We start from the raw sequence: 25,558 nt of genomic DNA on the forward strand, positions 1-25,558 counted from the left end.
TCGTTTTCTAGCTTAAACAGAGCAAAACGCAGAAAGAGACTTACAATGAATTCTAACAAAAGTACATAGAGAAATAATTATTAATTCAAAATACTTCCTTTTTTATTTATTTCTTTTTTCGATTAGAAAATAACCAGGAACCGGTTTTTGTACGAGTGTTAGCATTAATAAAACAATAATACTTAAAGTACTAAAAAAGTAGTACTTCAGCATTTTTTCAGATATCAAAGTTTAAAATCTTTTTATTTTCTCATATCACAAGTTTTTGACCAATAATACAAAAAATAACAACAAAATATATTCAATGAATAAAAAGCACACCATATTGAAAAATAGTTTTTCCTCTATTGCTTCGACTAATAATAAAAAGTATTAAATGCGAAGTCAAATAATGACATTCTCTTCAATTAATCAGTTTAATTTGGAAAACTAGTGAGCTTTCATAAATCAGAAAATTATTGCATGCCTATTTTCTTACGCTAATTATTGGAACTTAATGATAAGACATATTTTGTTCTTCTGCTACAGTAAGGAAAAATAATGATCTTTTTATCAACAAGCACTAGTCTTGGCAAAAATATGTACTACAATTGACATTTTTCTAAAAAAACGATTTTATTTAAAAATAAACTAAATTGGACAATTTTTCAAATGAATCAAGGTTAATATATTTTTATTATTGACATAACTAATTTCTGGAACAAATACAGTAAACTTGCACTGAGAAAAAAAAATCAGATAAAATTACCATGCTGCATTGTAATGACGTTTTTAATAAAAATGTCTCCCATTTTTCTTATAATCACTTCCTTGCTGGCACCATATAGGTAGATCAATGCCACCTGAACAACACAAGAAAGGCAGATTGATAAATTGGATCCATTCCCAAAGCGGGATTTGAACCAATGATCTCCGTAGTTTGAGTCAAATTCTTTGACCACCATAATGAACTGATGGCTTGTTTCGTCAATTTATTTTCGATCTTATAATCTCTTTTTTAGATTCGTCATTTTGGTAAACAATCTTCCACGGTGCACTACAATGAAATTTCGAAAAGGAACATTTTCGTCATTTACTTGAGAGTTCACGTTTCGGCGCAAATCACGTGATTTCGTGACAAAATATTCTTAAATTAACGAAACATAGCTCAGGGATTGTTAAATCATCAAAAGTAACAATTTTATTTCTGACAGTGAAGGCTGAAAGAAATCTCTAAACATATTAGGAAACACTAAATAAAGGCACAGGTTTTAGAGGATGAAGTATTTAAATGGTACAAAATTGTACTTATACTATTTTTATAATGCCCATATCATCTAAATTTCACCTAACCTACATCTAAAGATAATCTATTACGAGAAATACGTTTGGAAATTGGTACACATATAAATCAAAAGAATACTTTATTCTAATGTGAATTATTGCTGCAGCCATAATAGACTGAGAAATTGTAAGTCAAAAATGTTTATGATTTTAGAAGTGATAATACAACAACTAAATAATTAAATGATAAAAAAAAAACTTCCTTCGACATTCATTTTCATTGGTTTAACTTCAATTGAAAAGTGGCTTCGTAAGAGCAGCAAGAATTTTCCCGTTTCATTCTGCAATTAATCCGTTTATGATAAAATCCCATAATTTCACTGATTGATGATCTGGCTAGTGATTCCTCAGATTAAGATAACTATTGAATTCGAACTTTCTTATATCTATTCTAGGACTTCAAATTTGTTTAAGATTCAAAAAATGAATGTTATGAGTGACCCATAAACTGATGTCTAAAGAAACTCGTGACATCTAAGCCTAGTAAAATCTCATGATCAAATGGTTAAAGGTTAGCAATTACAATAGTTTAAAGAAATTATTCTTAAAAAAAAGTAAGATAGCTTTTTAATCATTACAGTCAAAGAAAAATTTGTTACTCCTCAGAAGCTGCAGTTAAGAGTTTACCAATAACTAATTTTTTTTTGCACTAAATCAGCTGTACCGTATAAAAATTTGGAAACCATAAAATGATGGTTTGCATCTGATTTGATAGAACATTTTGTAAAAGACGATGCGAAATTTGGAGTACCTTGTACTTATCGAAGTATCATCAGACAATTTGGGGGACACTGTGAAGAATCGAATTATGTTTTTCATAAAACAGTCATTAAAAACACAAATTTTTTTATTTATGTAAAAAATTCTGAACTAATTTGAATTCACGGCTGCATATTCTCAGATAAATACTTGTCATTATAATTGACTGAGCACTTGGCTGTATGCATTGATTTCAGTCAAAATTCTCAAGTCAAAAATTTATAAGGAACTAAAATTTTCCACTTTGAGCTTAAATTTTTGATACTATAACTCATGCTGAATGATATGATAAGGCTGAATACATAAATTAAAAACCACATTATTGAAAAATACACTAATGTTTTAATGTACGATATCATTTTGCCTCCCAATTACATTGCGCAACAAATAAAAAAATTATCCACAAAAAGTTTTCTGTGGTTGAATTTTTTGGAGTTAATCTAAACAGAAAATTTCTCGGAGTTACTCTAAACAGAAAATTTCTTGGAGTTAATCCAAACAGAAAATTTACCCCAATGTTATCGTGAAAAAAGATGCAAATTTTTTTATTATTTTACAATTTTAAAACCAAAAAAAAAAAAAAAAAAAAAAAAAAGAAAATTGAAGTGAGTTTTCTTTAAATTTAATTTAAAACGAATTTATTATCTAATCAATGTTTTAAATATGGAGTAAATATACCAAATGACCAACATAATAACGAAATAAATACCATAAAATATGACCAAAATAACAAAGAAGATAAATTGCTTTCTGTAAAATTGCATTGGGTGCAATATATTAGCAAATAGCGGCGATACAAAAACTGACATCTCTTCTCTGCGATCATCAACCCTAGAATTACACTTTTTGCATTAAAATTTGGGATGCAGGTAATTTTTATATGAGTGCACGAAAGATTAATAATTGCTTCCTAGCAAAATTGCTTAATGGACAAAACGACCCATTCCCTTTCTCTATTTTTGTGACTACTTAGCTTATAAATTTCGCTTGTAATCTCATATTTTATAAACAAACGTGCAAAAATGAAAGGAATTTTTTTTATCGGAAATAAGAAGCAAACTTTATAGTAACGAGGAGAGAAATAATCATTACTTACAAATTTATATACTTAAGTATAAAATCAGCCTAACTAACTTACATTATTAGGAAAGTCACTGGAAACATCTGAAGTTGAATACCATAAATTGTCATGACGATCATTAGTACAATAATTCTTTCTCTGATTTAAGACAATTTTATTTATTAGATTTCTCTCGGATGAATCCTTTGTCTAAGTTTCGTCTGTTAATAAATCTTTATGTCTTCATTTACTTCCTTATCAAAGAAAAATCATATGGTTTTTAGCACTTACTCTCTAAAATCTCACTATAATGTTTGATAGAAAATATCTAGGAATAACAGATTATATCGTAATATGCTCATCTCTATTGATATCGGTAGGTATTGGAATAACATCAAGATTATTATCCGGTGAGCAAAAAACTGCAAATGAATACATATTGGCTGGAAAGAATATGAAAAGGCTTCCTGTGATTTTGTCTATTATCGTAACTCTTGTATCACCTTCAACAATGCTGGCAGTTCCAGCCGAGATTTACAAGTATGGATTAGCTTTTGTAATGGTTCCTCTTGCTTTTCCAATCGGTGTGTTTCTAGCATCTTGGATATTTATACCAGTGTATTATCAATGTGAAGTTTCAACGATTTATGAGGTAAATATAAAACCAATTAACGAACTGTTTAAATACACTGAGAAAAATGCGTGGTCCAAACTATCATAATATGGCAATCCTTACCGTGTTTTTGGCTCTATGGAAGTGCTAAAAATATATAATTTTTTATCGAATTAGATAATTTTAATAAAATTAACATTAAAATGTGGCTCTGTGATAAAGTTTTGTAAATGAAGTAAAATTTGATAATTTTACTATGATAAATATGAACATTGCATAAAAATCCCTTATTCGGTTAGATTTATTTTTCGATTTTGTAATTTTATACAAAAGATGCGGAAGTAAAAATTATAATTTTATAAAATCAGAATTTTCGGTAAGTGGTTACCATATGAACGGAAAATTTACCATAGGAATGGTTTAAATACATTTGATTATGATTTAAGATGTTTTGTTATCCAGAAACATGGTTTTCTTTTTACTAGAAATCCCTTGCCACGCAATACAGTAATTTTGCCTGAATTTTTTTCTCCGTATAATATTAGAGGGATATTCTCTTATCTTATACTCGTTTCACAAAATAGAAAAAAAATGTAAATAAAAGTTTGTTTTCTTTGCAAGAAGGTTAAAAATACTAAAAGTGATGAACACCCAATTCAATACAAGATGCTCGCTAAGATCTGACGGTAGCTTTAGTTATAATTGTAAGTGTAGTTAATACGCATTGCGCGCATCAACCGTTTACAGTGACACCTGGTGAAAAGCATCCATAATTTATTTAATGCGAGAAAATATTGTTTACATTAGTATGAAAAAGTGCCTAAAATTATAGAGAACTTCACTTAGTGTGAAATGCCTGAAATGTGCATTTATTTGCGTAAGATTTTGCCATTCAGACTGGAAGCTATAAAAAGATACCTTAATTTTCGATGTCCGTAGGTTTAGAGAACTTTGAACATACTAATATTAATTTGGTTTTGTTAGATCTTTGTTATTTTCCTAAGATTATTTTGTCGCATCAAAGTATAATAAATTATGAGCAAATAAATGTGAATTTAAGGATTCCTTTTATTAGCATTAACTTCAAGATGAGAAATAAGAAATTTGTAATATACATTTTCTCACATATCGAATCGCATTCGAGATCGGAACACGGAGTCTGCAGTCATTCAGGAGATGGACCTGCAGATTTCTATCAAATTTGCTCTTCCTTTCTTTTTCTTTCTCTTTTTTTTAAGTAAAACCTTGATACATCTCGAAATACATGTATAGTACTACGAAACGAGTCTCACATCTCTCAAACGTTTTAAATACTAGAAACAGAACTCTTTTTAGACAATGTTCAACATTGTTCAAATGGAAGATGTTACCGATTTCACTAAAATAAAAGGATATTTTAAATAAATTGCGTTTCGAATCTGAAAAAGCGTAACTAATTAAAAAAGAAATATTTATTTAAAATTTCCTACCATTATTCCGCTTCTGTTTGGTAACTTGTTTCAGATTATGCATTTAAAATTGTTATAAAATGCGTATACTCTTGACCTAAATAAGTAAAAGAAAATTATTTTAATGTATTTTCTTGGTATGCGTTTTTTAAAATTAGCTCTTTCCAGAAGTTGCATCTTTTTTAAAGAACTGTTTTTTTTAAAAAAAATTGCTTAACATTTTTAAATTAAAAAAAAATCTTGCAAAAGGATGAATTTGATATGTTTGCTAATTTCTATATAAACACATACAGCAATAAACATCAAACGATGGTGAATTCAACGAACATAATCATTTAAAACGTAACGTGCACTAAAAAAAATCGTAATATCCTAAATATACTTTTAATCTTGTCGTCGGATGCTAACGTACTAGGACAGAAAGGTTTAAAGGGTGACCTTAAATATGCAAATTAATACAGACAATATTTTAAGTTTCGAAATCAGACACATGGATGCAATTTCTTTGAATAAGCATTTCCACGGAAAATGATTCCTGATCCTCAGAATAAAGAGGCCAGCCGCAATCTGGAAAATATGTTCTAGCAGTTTGGTCAAGCTATTGCTCAAAAGTTTGATCATCGTAATGTTTATTCTACTTCTTGAATATTTGTCATGTCTTTAGAACTTTTAGACAAATCCAAAAAAATTTGCACGCAATTATAAAATTCGTTTATCAAAAATTATTTTCATGCAAAAAGTAATCTTTAATAGCTGTTCATTATTTTTTATCACATTAATTAACAGTCGAAATAAATTTTTTATTTGGTACTCAAGTTTTGACGGCATTTTAGAGAATGCTATTTTATATAAGGCAAAATATAAAATTTAAATCAGAAAAAATGAGTTTTTGTGAAATCGAATCTTAAATATGAGACTTCATTAAAATTCGAGTTCGCACAAACTATTCGATTGATTTCGAACAAAATTTTTATTCTTTCTTATGAAAATGTATTCTTAAGAAAGACGTAAAAATTTATAATAATAACAATTCAAAATGTTTTCGACTATTATCAAAAAAATATAAATAAGTAATAAAAATAATGCATTATCATTAAAAATTATTTTTCGCTACAAAACATCTTTGGATAAATGACTTTTATAATTGAGTGCACAAATTTCCTTTTCGTCTAAACAGTTCTTGAGATAAGACAAAAGACGCAAAAGGTAAGATTAATATTAAGGGGTCTTAACTTTTGACCTAATTCTTGACCATTGAGACCATAAGCTATTGGGACAATATTTTGCAGATTGCAGCCATCCCTTTTATATTTTGAGGGCCAGGAATCAAAATGAAGTTTATTCAGAGAAAGTACGATTTTATGTTTTGTTTCGTAACATAAAATATTGTTTGCACTAATTAATTAGCATATTTGTTAGGCCTTTGAAACATTACGATTAAATCTTACTAAATGAAAATCCCGATCACTAGATAAAAAGTTTTTAGGATTTACCGTTATTATTTATTCATTTATTTATTATTAATTTATTTTTTGCGCATAGTACATATACTTAACAAATTTGTTAAACGACATTCATAAGGACTTTCGTATAAAAATTGGATTTAATAAATAAATAAATAAACAAGCATGTAAAATAATTTTTGAAAAATACTAGCGTTATGATTATTACTTTGCTATTTTCAGTTTCTTGAGATACGCTTTGGAAAGATGACAAGGTACATTGTTTCAACCCTGTTTCTTGTACAAATGGTAACTACCAATTACCATTACGGACTTTTTTCTCCATTGAAAAATATTATTTAATACTTATAAAATCAATTGTATTTTGTTTCTAGATGTTTTACATGGTTATTTGTCTGTATGGATCCGTGTTAGCCTTGAGCGCTGTCACGGATATATCTCTTGAAATTTCCATGATATCATTAGGGATCATTTGCACTATATATTGTTCTATAGTAAGTTTTTTTTTATTTCACAAAAATGTTTAGGTTGTTTTAATTCCTTGAACTTCTTTAATCTAAGAAAATGCAAGATTTTTAATAGACGTAGGTTTATAAGATTGAATGGGTTTTAAACTGGATTTTCATAATGCTGTGCAAAAATATGCATAACATATTATCTAATACTTAAAATTTAAATTATTATCTCATTTAATTCTTTTCTTCAATTAATGTAAAACAATAATGTTATATCATCGTTAATCTTTTTGCAACTCAACCCTGAATTGAGGGCAGTATAAGTCTATTTTTTGAGATTCCCCCTACATCTGCTTTACATATTAGAATAGAATTTGAAAACCGTTATATAGTTGCTAAATGCTTTAATTTTATTAAAATTCGTTATTATTTCTCTTCTGCAAACTTATTTGAATATGTAAAGCTGAGCTTTGGCAATAAATTAAAGAAATTACTAATTACTTTATTGAAGTTGCACTTGAGCTGCACCATGGGCTATTGGCGAGGGTCTGAGAAACCCGCCTGAGGATGATCCGAAGACAAGCCATCACAATTTTTGCAAGGGCACTTCATCAATTTAGACATAGATCTGAAGGGGAAGGCAATTTTCTGAATTTTCCTGCATCCATGGTTCTGACCAAGGATCGACCACATGTATCCACTGACCGAGTACGTAAATGTAATGTACTCGATAGGTCTTAGTGAAGGCAAGGATCAAGCCGTGGTTCAACCACTGCCTTACCAAGGCCCAGCAGTTTGATAGCCAATATTTAGTGAAAACTATTCTAACGTATACATGACACTTGTATTTTTTATTTCTTACTGGAGTTAGATATCTTGCGGGGTTTCTCCTTGCAGTCACAGCCTCCGGGCTGAATTCGAAATTTACTGATAATTATATAAAAAATGAAGAATGCTTTTTTTTATTTTGGATATCTTTTCACAAATAAAAGATTTTTTTAATCATTTATCAAATTTGATGAATTAACTTAGTCACGAATTTGGTTTAAAATAGTTGTTATAATTTTTTGTTTTCATTTGTTATATAATAATTTTATATTAAGTAATTTTATGTTAATTACTATCTATTTGTTTCGATTTTGTTAAGCCTAATTCAAATTCATATTGATATTCTCTCTGCGCTGTGTGTATGTTTAATTAACAAGCCTTTTTCTTTTAGGTAATATTGTATAGATGCACTCTAAATTAATAATTCTGGCTTTATATTGAATCTTAAAAATACCTTTAATGACTCTTATGTGTATCATATCTTACTGTAATTATAAATTATAATGTTACTGCTTAACAAAAGTCGTGACTGCTACTTTACATCATGCTGCGTAAAGGAATATTCTTGGCATAGGGAAACACCTAGAACCAAGAGTTATGTACGGCATTTCACTACACCACTTTGGTTGAAAGTAGTCCGCATTTTTGGTTTTGAGAAAAACAGATTTTTTTACAGAGTATTAGTTTCCCTTTCTTTGATAATTGGATATTGTTTTTACTACCTCTAAATACCTGTTGTTTCCCCTATTAGGTTAATAATAATAATTTTCAAATGATTTTCTGATGTTAATATGATTATGCAATATTCCTAAATATATTTAGGGAGGATTAAGAGCTGTTCTGTGGACAGATGTATTCCAAGCAACACTCATAATATTATGCTTGGTAGCTTTATACGCAGTTGGTATTAAAGACGCAGGTGGCGTAGCAAACATATATATACGTTCAAGAGATGGGGAACGATTGAATGATCTGTATGAGTAAGCACTTTTCATTATAATGCAGGGTGATATGAAATAACGGGAAAATATATTTTTAGAATTCTTGCCCAAAATTTTTAAGAGCGGATACATATCGGGAATTGAACATAAGAGAATATAATGGAAACAACAAAAAAGCTTCAGAAATCTGTCGAAAACCGGCCCTCATTGTAATATTATGTTAAAAACTTTTTTTTAAATTAACAGTAAGCTTGTTGTTGTTTTGTTGTATTGTTGTTTAGGGTAAGAAAAATTTTATTTACGCCTAAAATTATTTTACATATTTTATTACTAAAAAAAAACTGTTTTAATAAATTCCTTGAAGTAAATTCTAAAAATCATTATAAGAAGGATAAATTATAAAAAAAAATCAATGGAATCAGTGTTCTAAATTTACAATGTATTTTAAATGCTTTTATAACAGGAAGCGAAAAAAAACGTAAGTTAGTAAAAAAAATCTGTCGAAAATTTTTTAAGTATAAAATAATACTTTTTAAAAATTCTAAAATTTAAAAGCATTATTGTCTAGAAATTTTTTATTTTTGAAATAAAAGAATTGTATTCAGTTTAAACAAGAATAAATTTTTTTTAATGTTTGCTTTTAGCTTTTTATAAATTCTACAAATGAAACTAGAACCTTTTGCCTCTTACTTGTTCATGATCATTATTATTATTGAAAGAATTGATATCAAAGGATATTTTTCCTCTTCAAAGAAAAAAATACGGAATTCTTAATTTTTTTTATAATTTTTAATACAATTGCTAGTGTTCTTAATTCACAATGTTTTTTAAATTCTTTTAAAATACGAAAAGAAAAAAAGCAAGTTATTTAAACAAAAAAGTCTGTTGAAAATTCTTCAATTACTAAATAAGTCTTCTTAAAAATTCTGAAATTTAAAAGTAGAAATTTGATCTTGGAAGTTTTTTTATTCTTCAAATAAAAGAATAGCATTAAATCCTTGCTTTTAGTTTTTTTATAAAACTCTTCTTTTGAAACTATAACCTATAGCCTCCTATTAGTTCATTATCATTATCATTATTGAAACAATATCAAAACCTATTATTCCTCTTCAAAGAAAAAAATGGATTTCTTAATTTTTTTTTGAAAATAATTTTTAATACAATTGCTTTAATTACGTATGATTTCGCTTTATTTCATTATTTAAGTAATTTATATTGATATTTTGAAGTAATTATTATATTAATTTAACTTCTTTAATTATTATAATAATTATAAATTTAATTACTAAATACTAATGTGCTTAACAATAGCTTTAATTTTCATAGAAATGATTCAATAATGAAGCATGTTTATTTAATTTTCATAAAAATATTCATACTTTAAACTTTTAACTGATTTTAGATATTAACATATTTAAAATTTTGAATTAAAAATTCAATTTTTTGCCCTTTATTTATGTATTATTTAATTTTTGTGAAAAAAAAGTTGGACAGATGAACTCAAATAGAATTCCCCTCCCCCCAATGAAATAAGTATTACTAATATCACATATAATTTTTTCACAGCTCTTGTTACTTATGAGTTTTTATTTTAAATAACTTTTATAGTTTTGTGTTCTAATAATTTGATATTAGAAAAGGAAATTGAATGATGAGATTGATTTTATTCTTTGTTCAATTTAAGAAATCTGTTAATTTTAGAAAATTCTCTTGAAATTCAACAGACTAATAATTTAGAGCTTTTTCTTTTTCTTTTGAATAAAATTCCTTTTTTAAAAATACCTTTAATTTAAACCACTTATCTTAGTGAAGCTGTGATGTAACTAAATATATATTTCTTTTATCTGCAGTCTCCGGCTGAACTTTACGAAGCGCTTAAGTTTTTGGGGTTCTTTCTGTCGAGGAATTATGTTTGGTATTTCATATTATGGAACTAATCAAGTGGAAGTTCAAAGAGTACTCAGTTTAAGTACTTCTCAAAGAGCCAAATCGTGAGTTTTAAACTTATTACTACATTTTCATTAAATCTTATTCATGCCTGTGTGGTTAAAACTTGTTATTAACATATCAATCAGTTTCCGATAAGCAAGAGTGTTAAAATAATTACTGGTGCTCCTTGCCAAATGGCAATATAACTTTTAACACGTTTAATAACTAAAACAAATAGAGTTTACGATTTATTGTTATAATAGAGTTAAATGCAAAAGTTAAGAGATAGTTCACTAAGAACTGAGCTTACTTGCCAAGCGAGCCCTGTACCATTCAGTTGGTTTTAGAGCAAATGGTTTTAAAATTAGTTAGAACCTAGTTGCATCTAGAGGGTACTAAGTTTACAATTACGGAAGAAATTTCCAAAAAATACTTGAAAGTTCAAATTTGTTAAAAAGCGCGTGAAATCGTGACCAAGTTATGCATTATTTTGTTTTACATTTACAATACAATGGTCAACAGAGCCAAGATCGCAAACATAAAGTCTGTGAAAACTGACCGTTACTGTGTTACCACGAAACTTGGTATAGGGATAGATTACAATGTTAGAAAGAATATAAAAACATTACATTAGAGAAAAAGGGAATAGAAAAACAGGGGAAAAGGGGAAATTAATAGGGAATAAAAAAACAGGGCATATGAAAAAATGTTTAATCACGAATCAGAAAAGCATCATCTCGGGAAAAGTATGTCTGATATAGAGTGTGACATCAACTTGCACTGTCCATGCAATCAATCGGCTCTAGCAAGCATTCGCTTAGTTTTGAGCTTGCAAACAGTTTCCATATTTTCAAATAATTATAATAAAACTGGTATACCATGTTTAAAGAGAAAAAATTACGGTACCCTTATTTCGAAATTACTGTTGGAAAATATCTGATGAAAGCAAACAGACTCGAGTAGAAATAAACACATCCAACTTAAAGCTCAAATTGAGGCCAGTAATGATCACTGATTATAAATCGAGTTTTATTGCATCCAGAAAAAAATACGAGATCGAGTCGTGCAAACAATAAAAATAATTCCAGAATCTTTTTTGTCGTTTAGGATTTTTTATGATTCTCTCATGTGAAATGAAAATTCAGCTACTTGTAGTCTGTGGTTATACTCATTTTACCTTCTTTTATAACTACAAATCATAATGACGCTGTAATCACTATTGCATTTCTGACGAAACTAAAATCATTTTCTTTCAGTACACTACAAATGAGTATTTTACCGATGACTCTTGTTTATCTTATGAACAATATGCTTGGCGTAGTATTATACTCCATTTACTACAAATGCGATCCCATTTTAAACAAGAGTCAAACAGGAGTGGAAAGATATGATCAAGTAAGTGTTCTTATCAGTAGTCTGAAAAATTATTACCTTTTGATAATAACCACTAATAAAGCACAACTTCATATGTTTGCCCTTAAAATCTATCAATCTGGAGTATTGTGATTCTTGACAAACGTAGATGGCGTCCCAGCTTAATTACTAAGTGGCAGCTTTCTTATGGCATCGGCAAATATGAAATAAATAAAAAAATAACAAAATAAAATTTCTGTATGTTATCATTGTTTTTGCTACTAATGTCAATGTCAGCAAGCCTGCTTTGTTAAACAAAGCGATTTAAAGGCAGATAGTGCGTGTCTTTTTTTTCAGTGGTGCCATCTATGGCCAAGAATATGACTTCAGCCACACACACGCCACAGCCTGTTTGCAGGGTGGACCCTTTCATGCATCCATTCATTCATCCACAGATCTTAAGTTTGACCTGAACCAAAGTACGATCAGGGTTGATATGTATTTGTTATTCAGTATTGATTTATTAAGGGAACATGAAAGACTTTATGACCCTACAGATTTAAAGAGCATCAGTCACAATTTAGTACACGGAGAGTCTTCCGCCGGCAGGAATCGAAATCACGTCCTCTTATATTAGGGCCCAACGCCATAGCAACCAGGCAACCCCGGCTTGTTATCATCATATCCTTTAACACTAGAAAGACTGAAATACCTATATTGCCCAAAAGCAGTCGAAATGACTGGATTTTGAAAGAATAACTAATGTGTAAAAAAATTAGTTTAAAATTAATTTTTAATATTTTTTATAATATTTACAGTTATATAGCATGCTATTAGTAAATATTAACAATAAAAAGAATTATATGTTGTACAAAAAGTCACAAAATTCTAAGAAATTGTGTCATCATTTTTCTTCTAATTGAAATTAAAAAGCTGTCGAAATTACTTTCTTATGCAATCTAGAGTTGAATAGCTTTATTAGCTGCTTGCAAATACTATGCATAATAAAGCTAGTGTGCCACTTATTAAACTCACGCGATAAATCAATAATACTTTTTTTTCTAGCTTTTTGCTCATGACGCTTATGATGATGAAGTCTGAGAATCTTACCCAATTATTGTAAAAACAGTAAGCACAAGGTTAATGTAAAATATATTTAATAGCAATTGTCCAATATTTTCCCTCGAGACTAAGTTATTTCTTCCTTCTAATTAAATTATTGACATAATGGCAATCATCTTTGAATATTATTATAAGGTTACATAAACTATTCACATAAAACATAGCGTGTGTCTGAGGAAGTTTTTGACCGCATCTTTCCTTAAAATTGAATACATATTTTTTTAAATATTAACTTTAGAGAAATTTCAAGTTAAAAAAGTTACACTTATTAACTAAAAACGAAATCAAATGTGTTTTCGATACGGACATTTTACTTTCTTATTGATTTTTCAAAAAATTTATTCTTACTTAACGACTGAGTTTAACGCATTCGTATTCTTCTTTTAATTATTCCGAGACAGCAAAAAGGGGACACAGTTTAATTAAGCAGCAAAGGCAGTTTTTATTATTTCCGCATAATATTTTTCATTCTGAATTAAACTGATGGTTTTCAAAATTTTATAAGAGGAAAATGGTTAAGATTAACAAACTTTTGAAGCAAATTCATGCGACGAAGCATAAATATTTCAATCCAAAGCTTCTGGATTTAGTTCAAAACTTTGCCGGCAGAAGACACATTGCAAGTATTAAGCGAAAAAATTTAAAAAAAAATATTTGAAATATTTGAAAGCCACTTTAGAATTTATTGAAATCCTTTAACAAGCAAAAATAGCATTACATTTCTTTTTAAATTTTTACTTTCAATAAGCTGAAATTGCATGTGAAAGGTAAAATAGTAGTAGTGCCATCTCTTTGCAAAGTTTTGCACTAAAACAGGTACTTGAGAAATGTAATCCTTTTAACGAGAATTTGCAGATTTTTTCTTAACTTTTACAGTTTGTATAACTTTTATAATTTCTCTGTCTGAATTGTGACACCTGGTATTAGTGTAACAGCGATTAAAAATGAATTTATTTTATTTCTTTCCAGATTGTTCCATATTATATTGTGAATGCATTCAGTTGGATCCCCGGTATGACAGGACTGTGCATTGCTGGTCTTTTTAGTGCTGCTCTCAGCTCTTTATCTTCGTGTCTGAATTCTATAGCCAGTGTAACGGTGGTAGATATCATAAAGCCACTTTATAGAAAGGGTAACATGTCTGATAAACAAGTTGTTTGGTGTGCTAAAATTCTATGTACGTATTCTGAAATGGGAATTTTATTTGAAACTGCTTTTCAGAAGCTCTATTTCAGCATGAAATTAACCCTTGAGCCAATAATATGCCTTTTCTTATAATTATATGAATTTCTAACAACTATTCATGACTCTAATGTTGGTCTTTGCCTATATTCAGATGACGCCTCCTATGTTATGGATGGTAATGGCGCGATAAGTCACTATACCGGATTGGTGACTTTCTAAAACAATTTAATTTAGAATCTTTATTTTATTTATAAACAATAATCTATTTGCTTCTTCCAATTCCCAGATAAGACTTAGATGGAAAGACAATATTTATTGCTTAAAATTGAAACTAAACTAAAACCAAAACAGTTGAAATCTGGAAACAAGTTATGCGGCGTAACCACCATTACAAATATTTAATAAGAATTCACTAGTATATAAGACATAATAACTTCGTTCTATATTGAGGTTACTTTTGATCGATGAAGGTTGACATGGTCGATAGATAACACGCTCTCCACAGTCCAATCAAATCAAAGCTTTTTACAACGTCATAAAGTTGTTTCTTTTTCAAGAGCGAATGCTCCAGTATTTATCAAAATATGTTGCCAAGTCTAGGATTCTAGTAAGACAACGAAACTGTATCCCTATACATATATCGAAGCATATATCGAAAAAGATAGCACGAATCAAACTTCTGTCCACCGAGTTTAACTTTTAAACGCTTTTATATTGCTTTGAACTCATATTTATATAATTTGATAACTAAATAAAGCGAAACTATATACTATATACAGTTGCGGATGATTACTTAAATCCTATACCGCAATGGTCTTTTAACTTTCAACAAAGTATAACATCTTTCATTCATGAAAATTGAGTAAAAAGGAAGTCATTCATTAATGGTGCCATCACGGAGAAATTCCTTCTTAATACCAATACACCATGATTTCAAATTTAACGACTTTAGCATGAGTATCTCCAAATTTTTAATAGCAGTACTTTTTCACCAGGTACTTCTGTTAAAACCAGATCCATAATACGAATTTTTATAAATTTTGAAGCTATTTACAACTGTTAGTTTGAGGGACTAAGGGGCATCCTAACCTCCCAGACCTAACTTCACAAATTTTAAATCCCAATTGTGTGCGAAGATTTAATCAGCAAGATAAACCCTTGTTAAAAAAAAAAAAAAAAAAAAAAAAAAAAAAAAAAAAAAAAAAAAAAAAAAAGAGAGATCCAAAAGAGGAGATAAATCGGTAAATAGTGCTGCAAAAAATAAAGCTAACCCCACATTCCTAACGCTGTTTCTCGAAGCTCTGTAGCCAAGGAAAATAAAGAAGCCATAGTTTAAGTGCCTTACACTTGAAGCAATGCGATGATTTTAAGCTATATATGTATTCTTGCCATTAAGAATTATCTAGGCTTTAGAACAGACGAATAACTTATATATTTTAAAAAGTTATTGAACTTTCTTCAAAATCATCAATTTTGAAAGATTTCTACATCTAGATGAAAATTATCAAAACCACTACCTTATTCTCGGTTTCTGTAAATTTTTATGAGCTCAGGTTACGCAGCATTGGAATCAGTTTTTAAATATTAAAATATTAGATAAATTCTTTTCATTTTCACGAAATTGCGGTTGTTCTCCATAATCACGCTTTGCGATATTTTTTAGATAAGTGTAGGCAGCACTGCCCTTAGATAGGCTAAACTTAATCTAACAGTCATGAGTAACAGTTGCAAATTCACAGCAGTTATAAATTTAAAAAAGATTTTGATATTTATTTTCATGAAATGGGATAAGTAATTAGTTGATTTTTTAAAAAATTAGAATGAGATTAGAAATGATTAAAATTATTATAAATTTATGCAATAAAATAAATTTTAAAACTAGAGAATTTGTAATGTCTATAATGACATCGTATTTATTTTTAACAGTTAAGTAGTTTTCTAGTCATCAAATGTATTTTACTTAGCAAATTTTTAAATGTGGGAGTTTGCCGAAGTATAAAAAGTGAATACGTGTGTTAGCATCATAAATAGATTTGATAGTACCACCGTTATTCGGTGTTATAAGGTAAGAAGGATGCATTTCAGAGATAGCATGTAATTAATTGTCGTTAAGACTGAGCAGTCTGCAGTTGTTTAGTGTTTTAATATAGCAGAGGATGGTAGCACCGTTTCGTTCTTCAAACAGAAAGCTGTACGGATATCATAGATGATAAATATCCGTTTACCATCTGCCACTAAAAATTGCTTTTTTGTAAGATATTCTGATTAGGACATACCCATCTTTCGCATGACTTCGCATTATGCAAACAGGTTTTTTAGTTAAATATTATCTGCTATACACTACTTTCATATCTTTCTTATAACACTAAATCAATCAATTTTATTTCCTTTTACCATTGGCACCTTCAGTGTTATCCTCTTAAATCTATACTATATTTTCTTTCGCTAGTACGCTCCATTGTTTTGTCTTTCAAAATAATTATTAAAAAAAACAATCAGAATATGTATACGGGTGTTCCAAAATTAACCGAAAATTTTAAAGATCGTTGATCATTTTACAAAGAAACTGATAAGTACGGTTTTTTGACTTCTGCTTAAAAGAAAAACTAAACTATTGTTCTTATCAGGGTTAAAAATCAGCTACAAGACAAAACTTGTCAACAGACGACATTGCTGTCAATAAAAATAAAATTATGACATGCGGCAAGTCAAACCATTCTAACCGAAAATATTTCCACTGGTAAATGACAGTTTTGTTCTCATATTGTGCCATGGTGACGCTGTGAATGGTAGTTACTTTTAAGATATGGTATTATAGATTTTTTTGATGATAAGCATTACTTATTTTGATTATAAGCGTTACTAATTCATGAACTTAGTTACTTTTTTTGAAACTTATAGGGCAACTCTAGTTTCCCAAACAGAATGCAGTGGATCCTGCATTGCTATCTCTTTTTGTCTTTCTTTAATTAATTTTTCTACTGTCTAGTCATTTATAAGATACTCTCTATGATCTATAAGAGAATCTAATGCAACCGCGAGAGATAATTTAGCTCATAAATACAGAAGCAATATGAAAAACTACGAAGTGCAATATAAAATTAATAAATTGTTCATTTATTAAGTAAATTAATAAAATGTTAGTATTAGTCAGCTTTCAAACAATGTCTATACCTCCAAAACCACTGAAAAATATATATTTTACCTCGCTTCATAGTTATTAAATGTAGACATGAGGGGATAATTACTTATTTAATTTTTTAGAAAATTTGCTTAATTATTGCAATATGCCTTTTTTAAATTCAAGCATTGGTTTACGGTGGAATTTGTATAGGCCTCAGTTTTTGTTTCATGGAAGTTAGGAGTCTCCTGCTATTAGCCACCGTATTGATAAGTTCTCTGGAAGGGCCAATGTTAGCTGTCTTCACAGTTGGAGTTCTAACAACAAAGGCTTCAGACAAGGTAATTACACTTAACTAACATTTAGTTTTTTTTCTCTTTTTTTTCCTTTTTACTACAGAAAAGTAATTTTCTTACAATTTCGAAAAAGAAACTTTACTCCACCCACTCAATCGCTTAAATTTTTTTGTGGAAACATTTTGTACTTTTCAATATGCTTTGCTGTAGATTTGTTTCATAATTTCCATTGATACTAAAAATTTAAAATCCATCATAATCGAGATTTCTTAGACTAAGTAACTCTAAATACTACTAAATAGTTACCAGAATCTTCCAAGCAATAGTGCAAACGATATTTAATTGAATAGTAATGAAATACTGATCTAGTTCAGCGTTTGACTTCGATACCTCTAAGTGGTTTTAGAGATCGGAACAAAATACGCGGTGTTGATTTATGATAACGAAGTAATCTAAAAATGAAATTTAATATCAGAGCAAAAATATTCACCTAGTTTTCTTTGGTAAATTTATGAGAAATGAGCAAACATGAATGGTCAGGAAATGCAAATGCAATATATATTAATGAAATATTTATTAATGTTATGTTTATTAATGCAATATGTATTAATGTAATATTTGTAAATGCTATATTAATTAATGCAATATTTATTGATTCAACATTTATTAATGCAATACTTATTAATGCAATATTCAATAATGCAATATTTATTAGTGCAGTGAACTTTATTAGTTTCCACTTAGTGTGTTTCATTTACTTTGATTGTGGGATACAGTTTGATGTCATGTCTTTCATTTGGAACATTATTTTCCAACTACACTCAGCCTACACTGCCACTCAGTACGGAAGAATGCATTCTCCAAAATGTTACATATCATGGGAATCGTACTTTTGTTGTTCCAACAAACATTTATCCTGTACCTTCTCAGGATATTAATAAGTGAGTCAATGATCTTATTAATTAAATTATATTTGCGATTTTCTGCCATATTTCGCTTGATTTCTCTTTTTGAAGTGGGAAATGTAGGATGGTGGTATGGTATCATTATGCACTATGTGGTAAAAGCATGCAATTTTTATCACTGTTAGTACAGGACATGAATATGATTTTAAGATATTCGTTCTTCTCACATTCTTCTTAACTTTACTTAAACTGGGGGTAAAAGAGATTCTTAAATATATGAGTTATTTATTGTTGAATGAGGATTTTTTTAAAAACAATTTTCGGCTATTTTCTCTAGGCTGATTTCAAAACTTGCAATCACTTTCTACCACGCTACACATTTTCACCATGCTACAGTTTTATTTTTATTATTTTTATTTTTATTATAAAGACATTTTTAATCTGCATTATATCGAAATGTACATGTTTAAGAACGTTTTAACAGGAAGTCGCATACATGTTACCACAAACTGTTTCTGAGCAAGGGCACATCACCATGGTTAAAATTGCATAGGAACCCATGCCCAGAAATGTCATCATGCCCCACTGAGGGCGCTTGCTTAATATGAACTGTTTCTTCATTTGTTTCTGAACTTTATAAGTTAAACGCACTTTCGCACGTTAACAGAAGCATTAAAAATATCCATTAATCACTAATAAATTGTTTTTCAAATCTAGTTTCAAAAGTATTTTGTTCATTTTATTCACCTTTATAGTTATAACTAACGTAATCTAGAAGTTTTCAAGACTATACTTTTTTTCTTTTTCTTTGTTTAAAATAACAAGGAGCCCCCAAAATAGTTTTTATATCCATTTTTTTCATTAATTTCTTCATAAAATATTTTAAACTTATTAATATATATTTTTTCTAGGGATGTTTTTGTGTTGTTTAAGATATCTTATTTGTGGTACAGTACCATTGGATACATTTTTACACTAGTGCTTGTTTTCCTAGCTGTTATTTTCACAGGTAAGTCTTACATTTTTGTTATCAAAACTTAAAAGGACTGGAAGAATTTGAACATATTGAACAGAAAAAACTACGTCGTTCATCTAGCAGTGTGGTTTGATGCTTTTCGTGGTGGAAAATTAAGGCCTAAACATGGAATGTGAAAGAAGAGCTTTCTGATTGAATTTTCATTCTGGTAAAATCAATTATTATTTCGCATCAATCAACTTCTTAATCATAAATTGTCTTGAGATGACGAGAGAAGACAAAACATTGATAACTTTAAAACCTACTTCCTTTTTTAAATCTCTTTAAACGATTTTTTTTGAACAAGTAATTACAGAAAATATTGTTGGTGATTTGGAATTATGCAAAAAGAGCTTTTCTATAGTCAGTGGTTCAAGCAAAAACTGCATATGCCCCGAGGTTCCATATCGGAAGACAAAATAAGAATAAAACAGAATAAAAACTCTATTTTTTTTTCTTATTTTGTCTTCCATTATGGAGCGCAGACAGATTTGGTTGAACCACTGACTATAGAAAAGCTTTACTATGTCAGCTTTACTATTTAATTATTGACTTATTCATATAAATTGTCTCGTCGGCGATTTTATTGTAAGTATGAATATTAAGTAAGGATAGACTTTTGTGACTGCCCTAACGTACATTGGCTAGAATGGGGAACCTGCAACTGACGTATGGTGCAGTGGGTATCTCGATTGTGATAGGTTAATGAAATGTTGCATTTGTTTACGTTAGCAACTGTTATTTTTATTCAATATCAAGTTAGCCTAGCCTGTCAAGTTAAAATTCTCCGAAGTGACACATTCTATATTCTTACACAAAGATTCTTTTACAAATATTTCAATTCTTTTACTATATATATCTTCTTAATGCATTGGGAAGAACGAAGCCACTTAAAACATAAACAAACTATTTAAGCATCTTAGTTGCCAGGTACAAAAAAAAAAAATATTTCACGGTTACAAGAAAAATACATAGACAAATAAATCTAAGTTAGCTAAAAGACATAGTTGATAAAGAATTACAGCAAATTCGAGTTGCTGTACGGCGTTGTTTTTTTAATTAACTTCACGTTAATGAACATTCCAGCTTATGTGGAGAAACTTTTAAACTTTAACACGGCATTTTATTTATAAGCGATCAGTTGTTTCTGATGTCATGGGTCACATGTGTGGGTATTAGGACTGGGTTATAAATAGACATATCGATTTAACGCTTGTATCGGCAGGCCGATACGGCGACTTCCGTTCCAGGCGATGCATCAGAAATCTGATTTAAGCCGTCGAGTAAAGAAGACGAACGATATAGCGATATACGATATAGCGATACAAGACACGCAAGGATAATATTCCGTTCCGATGCCAATTCGCGCTGGGGAAGACGATGTACGTATCGTTATATTGAAACGGCCTTGATTGATGAGCGGTAGAATCAGAATCAGTTTTGAGAACATATATCGTGATCTCGCATGTTCGTCCCCCCACGTCTAGTTTTTTTTTCTGCTTTGTCGCGACTTGATATCGTTTCTTGTAGATTATTTTCAGTGGGACTGACTTTGTGATAGCCGTCGTTACCTTGTTCTGAACGTAATCTATTAGTGAAAAGAATATAGAAAGAAGTGTTTCTTAATTAATTAGGTATATTTTTTTTTTAAACAGAACTTTCTTTCGTATTTTTAAATGTGAAAATTAATCTTGATATTATATGTTTAAGTATTATTTTACATTATTGAATTTATTACAAACGGAAATCTAATTTAAAGTGCCCATTAAGAATTAAATTAAAAAGTAATTAAATTTGTTAGGCTATTTTTTACTTTATTTTAATTTATTAGCAACTTTTTGGATAAAATAATAATTTAATGGGTTTTTATTACTGGTTTTTAATTTATAAAATTTTAGTTGTTTTCATTTTTATAAATAAAATTATAACAAAACTTATTTTTCCTCTCTTGGATTTCGATATAAGTCAATCAACTTTGTTTAATTAGTAATGCTTGCTATTGCGACTTCTTTTTTTTAGCACTTCGTTTTATTAAAGAGTATAATCGTGTTTTTTTTTAATTTTCTTTCAATATTGTCAGTTGAATGCATACACATCAACATATACATCAAATTCATAAATTGATTTAAATCAATCTGAGTATGAAATTTTGATAGAAATCCGACATTCAACAAGTAAAGGAATTTCAAAAATACTATATCGCGATACATCGCTATATCGCGATGCAAAACTGACGATGCATCACGATATAAAATATCTTATATCGCCCAGTTCTAGTGAGTATCCATGTTCTTCTTCTTGAAGTGTAAGTACCCAATTGAAAACCAATTCAGCCTATTGGATGACAAGAACGCAACCTTCATTTGATGCAGTTTTTGCACCCCATTACTTGAAATATTGTGCTGTACAAAAGTCTACTCAGAAAAAATCATTTGACCAATGGTTAACCAGTTATTGCAATAAGGTGATCACGATGCTCTCTCTCTTTTGTAATATATTGGTTTTATTAAATTATTTGCAATAATTTTTATAGGATGGAAAAACAATGTTATTCCGGAAGATTCTATTTGTCTTAGTCCAGTTACTCGAATTTGGATGAAGGATTTGTGCAAACCACTGGAAATGAAGCATGAAAAAGAAACTAACGATACTAGAGCATCAAAGTCTCAGATGTGAACAGTTAAACCATCATTGTTTATGTTTTTTATTTATTCTCTGCCTTATATGAATAAATACGTTGAAAAATAATTAATGTTTTTTTGTTCGCCTTCTAGCTTAAGCAGAACAAAAGCAGAAAGACACTCATAATGATTTCTTATAAGAATACATCAAGAATTATAAATATTTATTAATTTGAAATTCTTCCTTTTTTTATTTATTGCTATTGCCGATTTAAAAATAACGATAGGTACTAGTTTTAGTACAAGTCTAATCATATAATCAATTCAATTTACGAAGTCAATTTTGATACATAAAAGGTAAATAAACACATTGAAGCATTAAATCATTAAATCAAATCGGAAAAGTGCACGAGGCAGCTGAAACCAAATTTGTTTTTTGTAAAATAGAAGTAAAACATATATAAAATCTTTACAATTAAAATAAAAATGAAAATATAAATGTGTGTTTGCAAAACAGTACTCCATCAGGGGACAAACACACATTCATATTTTAATTGTAAAGATTTTATATATGTCTTATTTCTATTTTAGTACAAGTGTTAGCATTAATAAAACAATAATACTTAAAGTACTAAAATAATAATACTTCAGCATTTTTTCAGATATCAAAGATTAAAATCTTTTTATTTTCTCCTATCACACACTTTTGAAAAATGATACGAAAAATAACAACAAAAAATTATCAATGAATAAAAAGCACACCGTGTAAGAAAGTAGTTTTTCCTCCATTGTTCCGACTAATAATTTTCTTTTCAGTGAAATTAAAGCTATTTATGATCAATACTCTACTATAGTAAATGCGATGTCAAATAATGACATTCTCTGCAATTAATCAGTTAATTTGGAAATCTATTAGGCTTTCATAAATCAAACAATTAATAAATCATGCTTATTTCCTTAAGCTAATTATTGAGACTTAGTGGTAGGATTAATTTTGCTCTTCTGCTCCCGTAAATAAATATAATTATCTTCTTATCAACAAGCAATAGTGTTGGCATATATGTACTGAAATTGACATTTTACAAAGAAAACGATTTTATCTAAAAGTGAACAAAACTTAAGGACAATGAATTAAATTTAATAAATTTTTATTATTGACATAACTAATTGCTGGTACAAATACAGTAAACTTACACTGACGAAAAAAATTCTGATAAAACTATCATACTTTATTGTACTGATGTTTCTAGTAAAATCACAACATATTTCTAGTAATATAAAAACAAAAATATACATATTAAACTATTTATTCGGTATTTTTTCCGTTTATATGATAACGATTTACCGGAAATTCGGGTTTTCAAAATTATATCTGATATTGACGCGCATTTAGAAAAAAATACAAAACTGAAAAGTAACTAGCCCAATTAAATGGTTTTTATGCGTGCTATAGGGAATCATGATAAAACTACCAAATTAAATCACACATGATAAAACCATATTTTATAGTTAATTTTACTAAATCATTACCAAACCGCTGCGGTAAAAATTATCGGACTTTATGGTGTTCTCAAAAAGCTAGAAACATTGTAAATTTTACCATATTTTGGTACTTTTAAATACACAATTTTTCTGAGAGTAATTATTTTAATTTTCAGCTGAATTATCAATAAAAGCTTAGGAAGTATATAAATTTATTCAACTTTAATAAAGATTATTATTATTGTATAATGTGTAATTTAAAGCAAGATTTTTGTTGTAAAACCACAATACAATTTACATTACAAACATATTACATTACAAAAATATTACATTGAAGAATTTTTCTGGAAAAAAAAACTCTTTGGAAAGAAAATCTTGAAAAAAATGTTCAAAAATGGTCGTTTTAAATCATTTGAGTTATAAAATTTACCAAAAAGCTTAAAACAATAAGAAATGGATGTTCAAATTTCAGGAAATTTTCTTCGTTTTTGATGAAACCGTTTTTTTTTATATGCTCCTGGCAAAAATGTCGTCAAAGTGACGAAATAACCGCCGTCACAATTTCAAGGAAACAAATTTCATCCAAATTAAAGAAGTATTTCGTAATTCTGTTTTTTTTTTTTTTTTTTTTTTTTTTTTTTTTTTTTTTTTTTTTTTTTTTTTTTTNTTTTTTTTTTTTTTTTTTTAAATCTCGTGGGCTTCAATGTATTTAAATTTCCTATAATCACTTCATCGCGGTCACTATATAAGTAGACCAATGTCACCTAAGCAAACAAGAGAAGGACAGATAGATGGATTGGACAAAATGGGATTTGAACCCGTAATCCTTCTGGTTCGAGTCTCATTGGCTTGTTCGAGGCTCTAATGGCTTGTTCCGTCACTTTATTTTTGATCGTATAGTCGCTTTTCTAGTTTCGTCATTTTAGTTAACAATCTCCCACAATGCACTACAATGAAGTTTCGAATCAAGAAAGATTTTCGTGATATATTTGAGAGTTCGCATTTCGTCACAAATCACATGATTTCGTGACGAAATGATTCTCAAAGTTAACGAAATATAGCTCGAGGATTGCTGAATTGTCAAAAGCGAATATTTTATTTCTGAGAGTGAAGGCTGAAAAAAACCTCTAAGCTTATTAGGAAACACTAAATAAATAAACAGATTTTCAATGACGAGGTATTTAACCGATACAAAATTGTACTTATACCTGTTCTATAATATACATATCATCAAAATTATACCTAACCTACATCTAAGGAAATAAAAGCAATGAGAATAGAGATACAAGCATTGTTTAAAAATATATTAAATTCTCATGCTTTTACTCAGCATATTTTGAGCAAAAAATGATGAAATGTTGAGAACAAAATAAGAAAGAAAAATCTTTAAGTTGAAGCTAAGAAGTGGCCATCTCTCCATAATATCGACGAAATATGGTCATCTAATACAGTAAAGGAAGAGTGAAATTAAAAGATAAAAAATAACGCATTTAATGCAGTTAACCTTAAAAAACTTACAACGTGCTGTAAAGAAAGGATTTTATTTTGTAAAATAAGTAAAAAGAATCTAATAAATGAAATATAATGTGCAGAGTTACTCATCAACTTTCGAAAAAAAAAACGTTTTTGGCGAAGATCT

At 28.8% G+C, this 25,558-nt stretch overlaps 1 protein-coding gene across 1 annotated transcript; it reads left to right on the top strand.

The window, feature by feature from the left end:
* The first annotated feature begins 3,420 nt into the window (after positions 1-3,420).
* LOC107443831 (putative sodium-dependent multivitamin transporter) lies at positions 3,421-22,564 on the top strand. The gene is made up of 11 exons (XM_043042319.2): positions 3,421-3,794; positions 6,889-6,954; positions 7,041-7,160; positions 8,772-8,929; positions 10,741-10,881; positions 12,076-12,214; positions 14,264-14,471; positions 17,787-17,941; positions 18,641-18,837; positions 19,713-19,810; positions 22,350-22,564. Exons 1-11 carry the CDS (start codon positions 3,453-3,455, stop codon positions 22,490-22,492), a joined length of 1,767 nt encoding a protein of 588 aa, XP_042898253.2. The 5' UTR covers positions 3,421-3,452; the 3' UTR covers positions 22,493-22,564.
* The last annotated feature ends 2,994 nt before the right edge of the window (positions 22,565-25,558 follow it).

This window comes from Parasteatoda tepidariorum, chromosome 8, assembly GCF_043381705.1.
Source record: "Parasteatoda tepidariorum isolate YZ-2023 chromosome 8, CAS_Ptep_4.0, whole genome shotgun sequence".
Classification (NCBI taxonomy): Eukaryota; Metazoa; Arthropoda; class Arachnida; order Araneae; family Theridiidae; genus Parasteatoda; species Parasteatoda tepidariorum.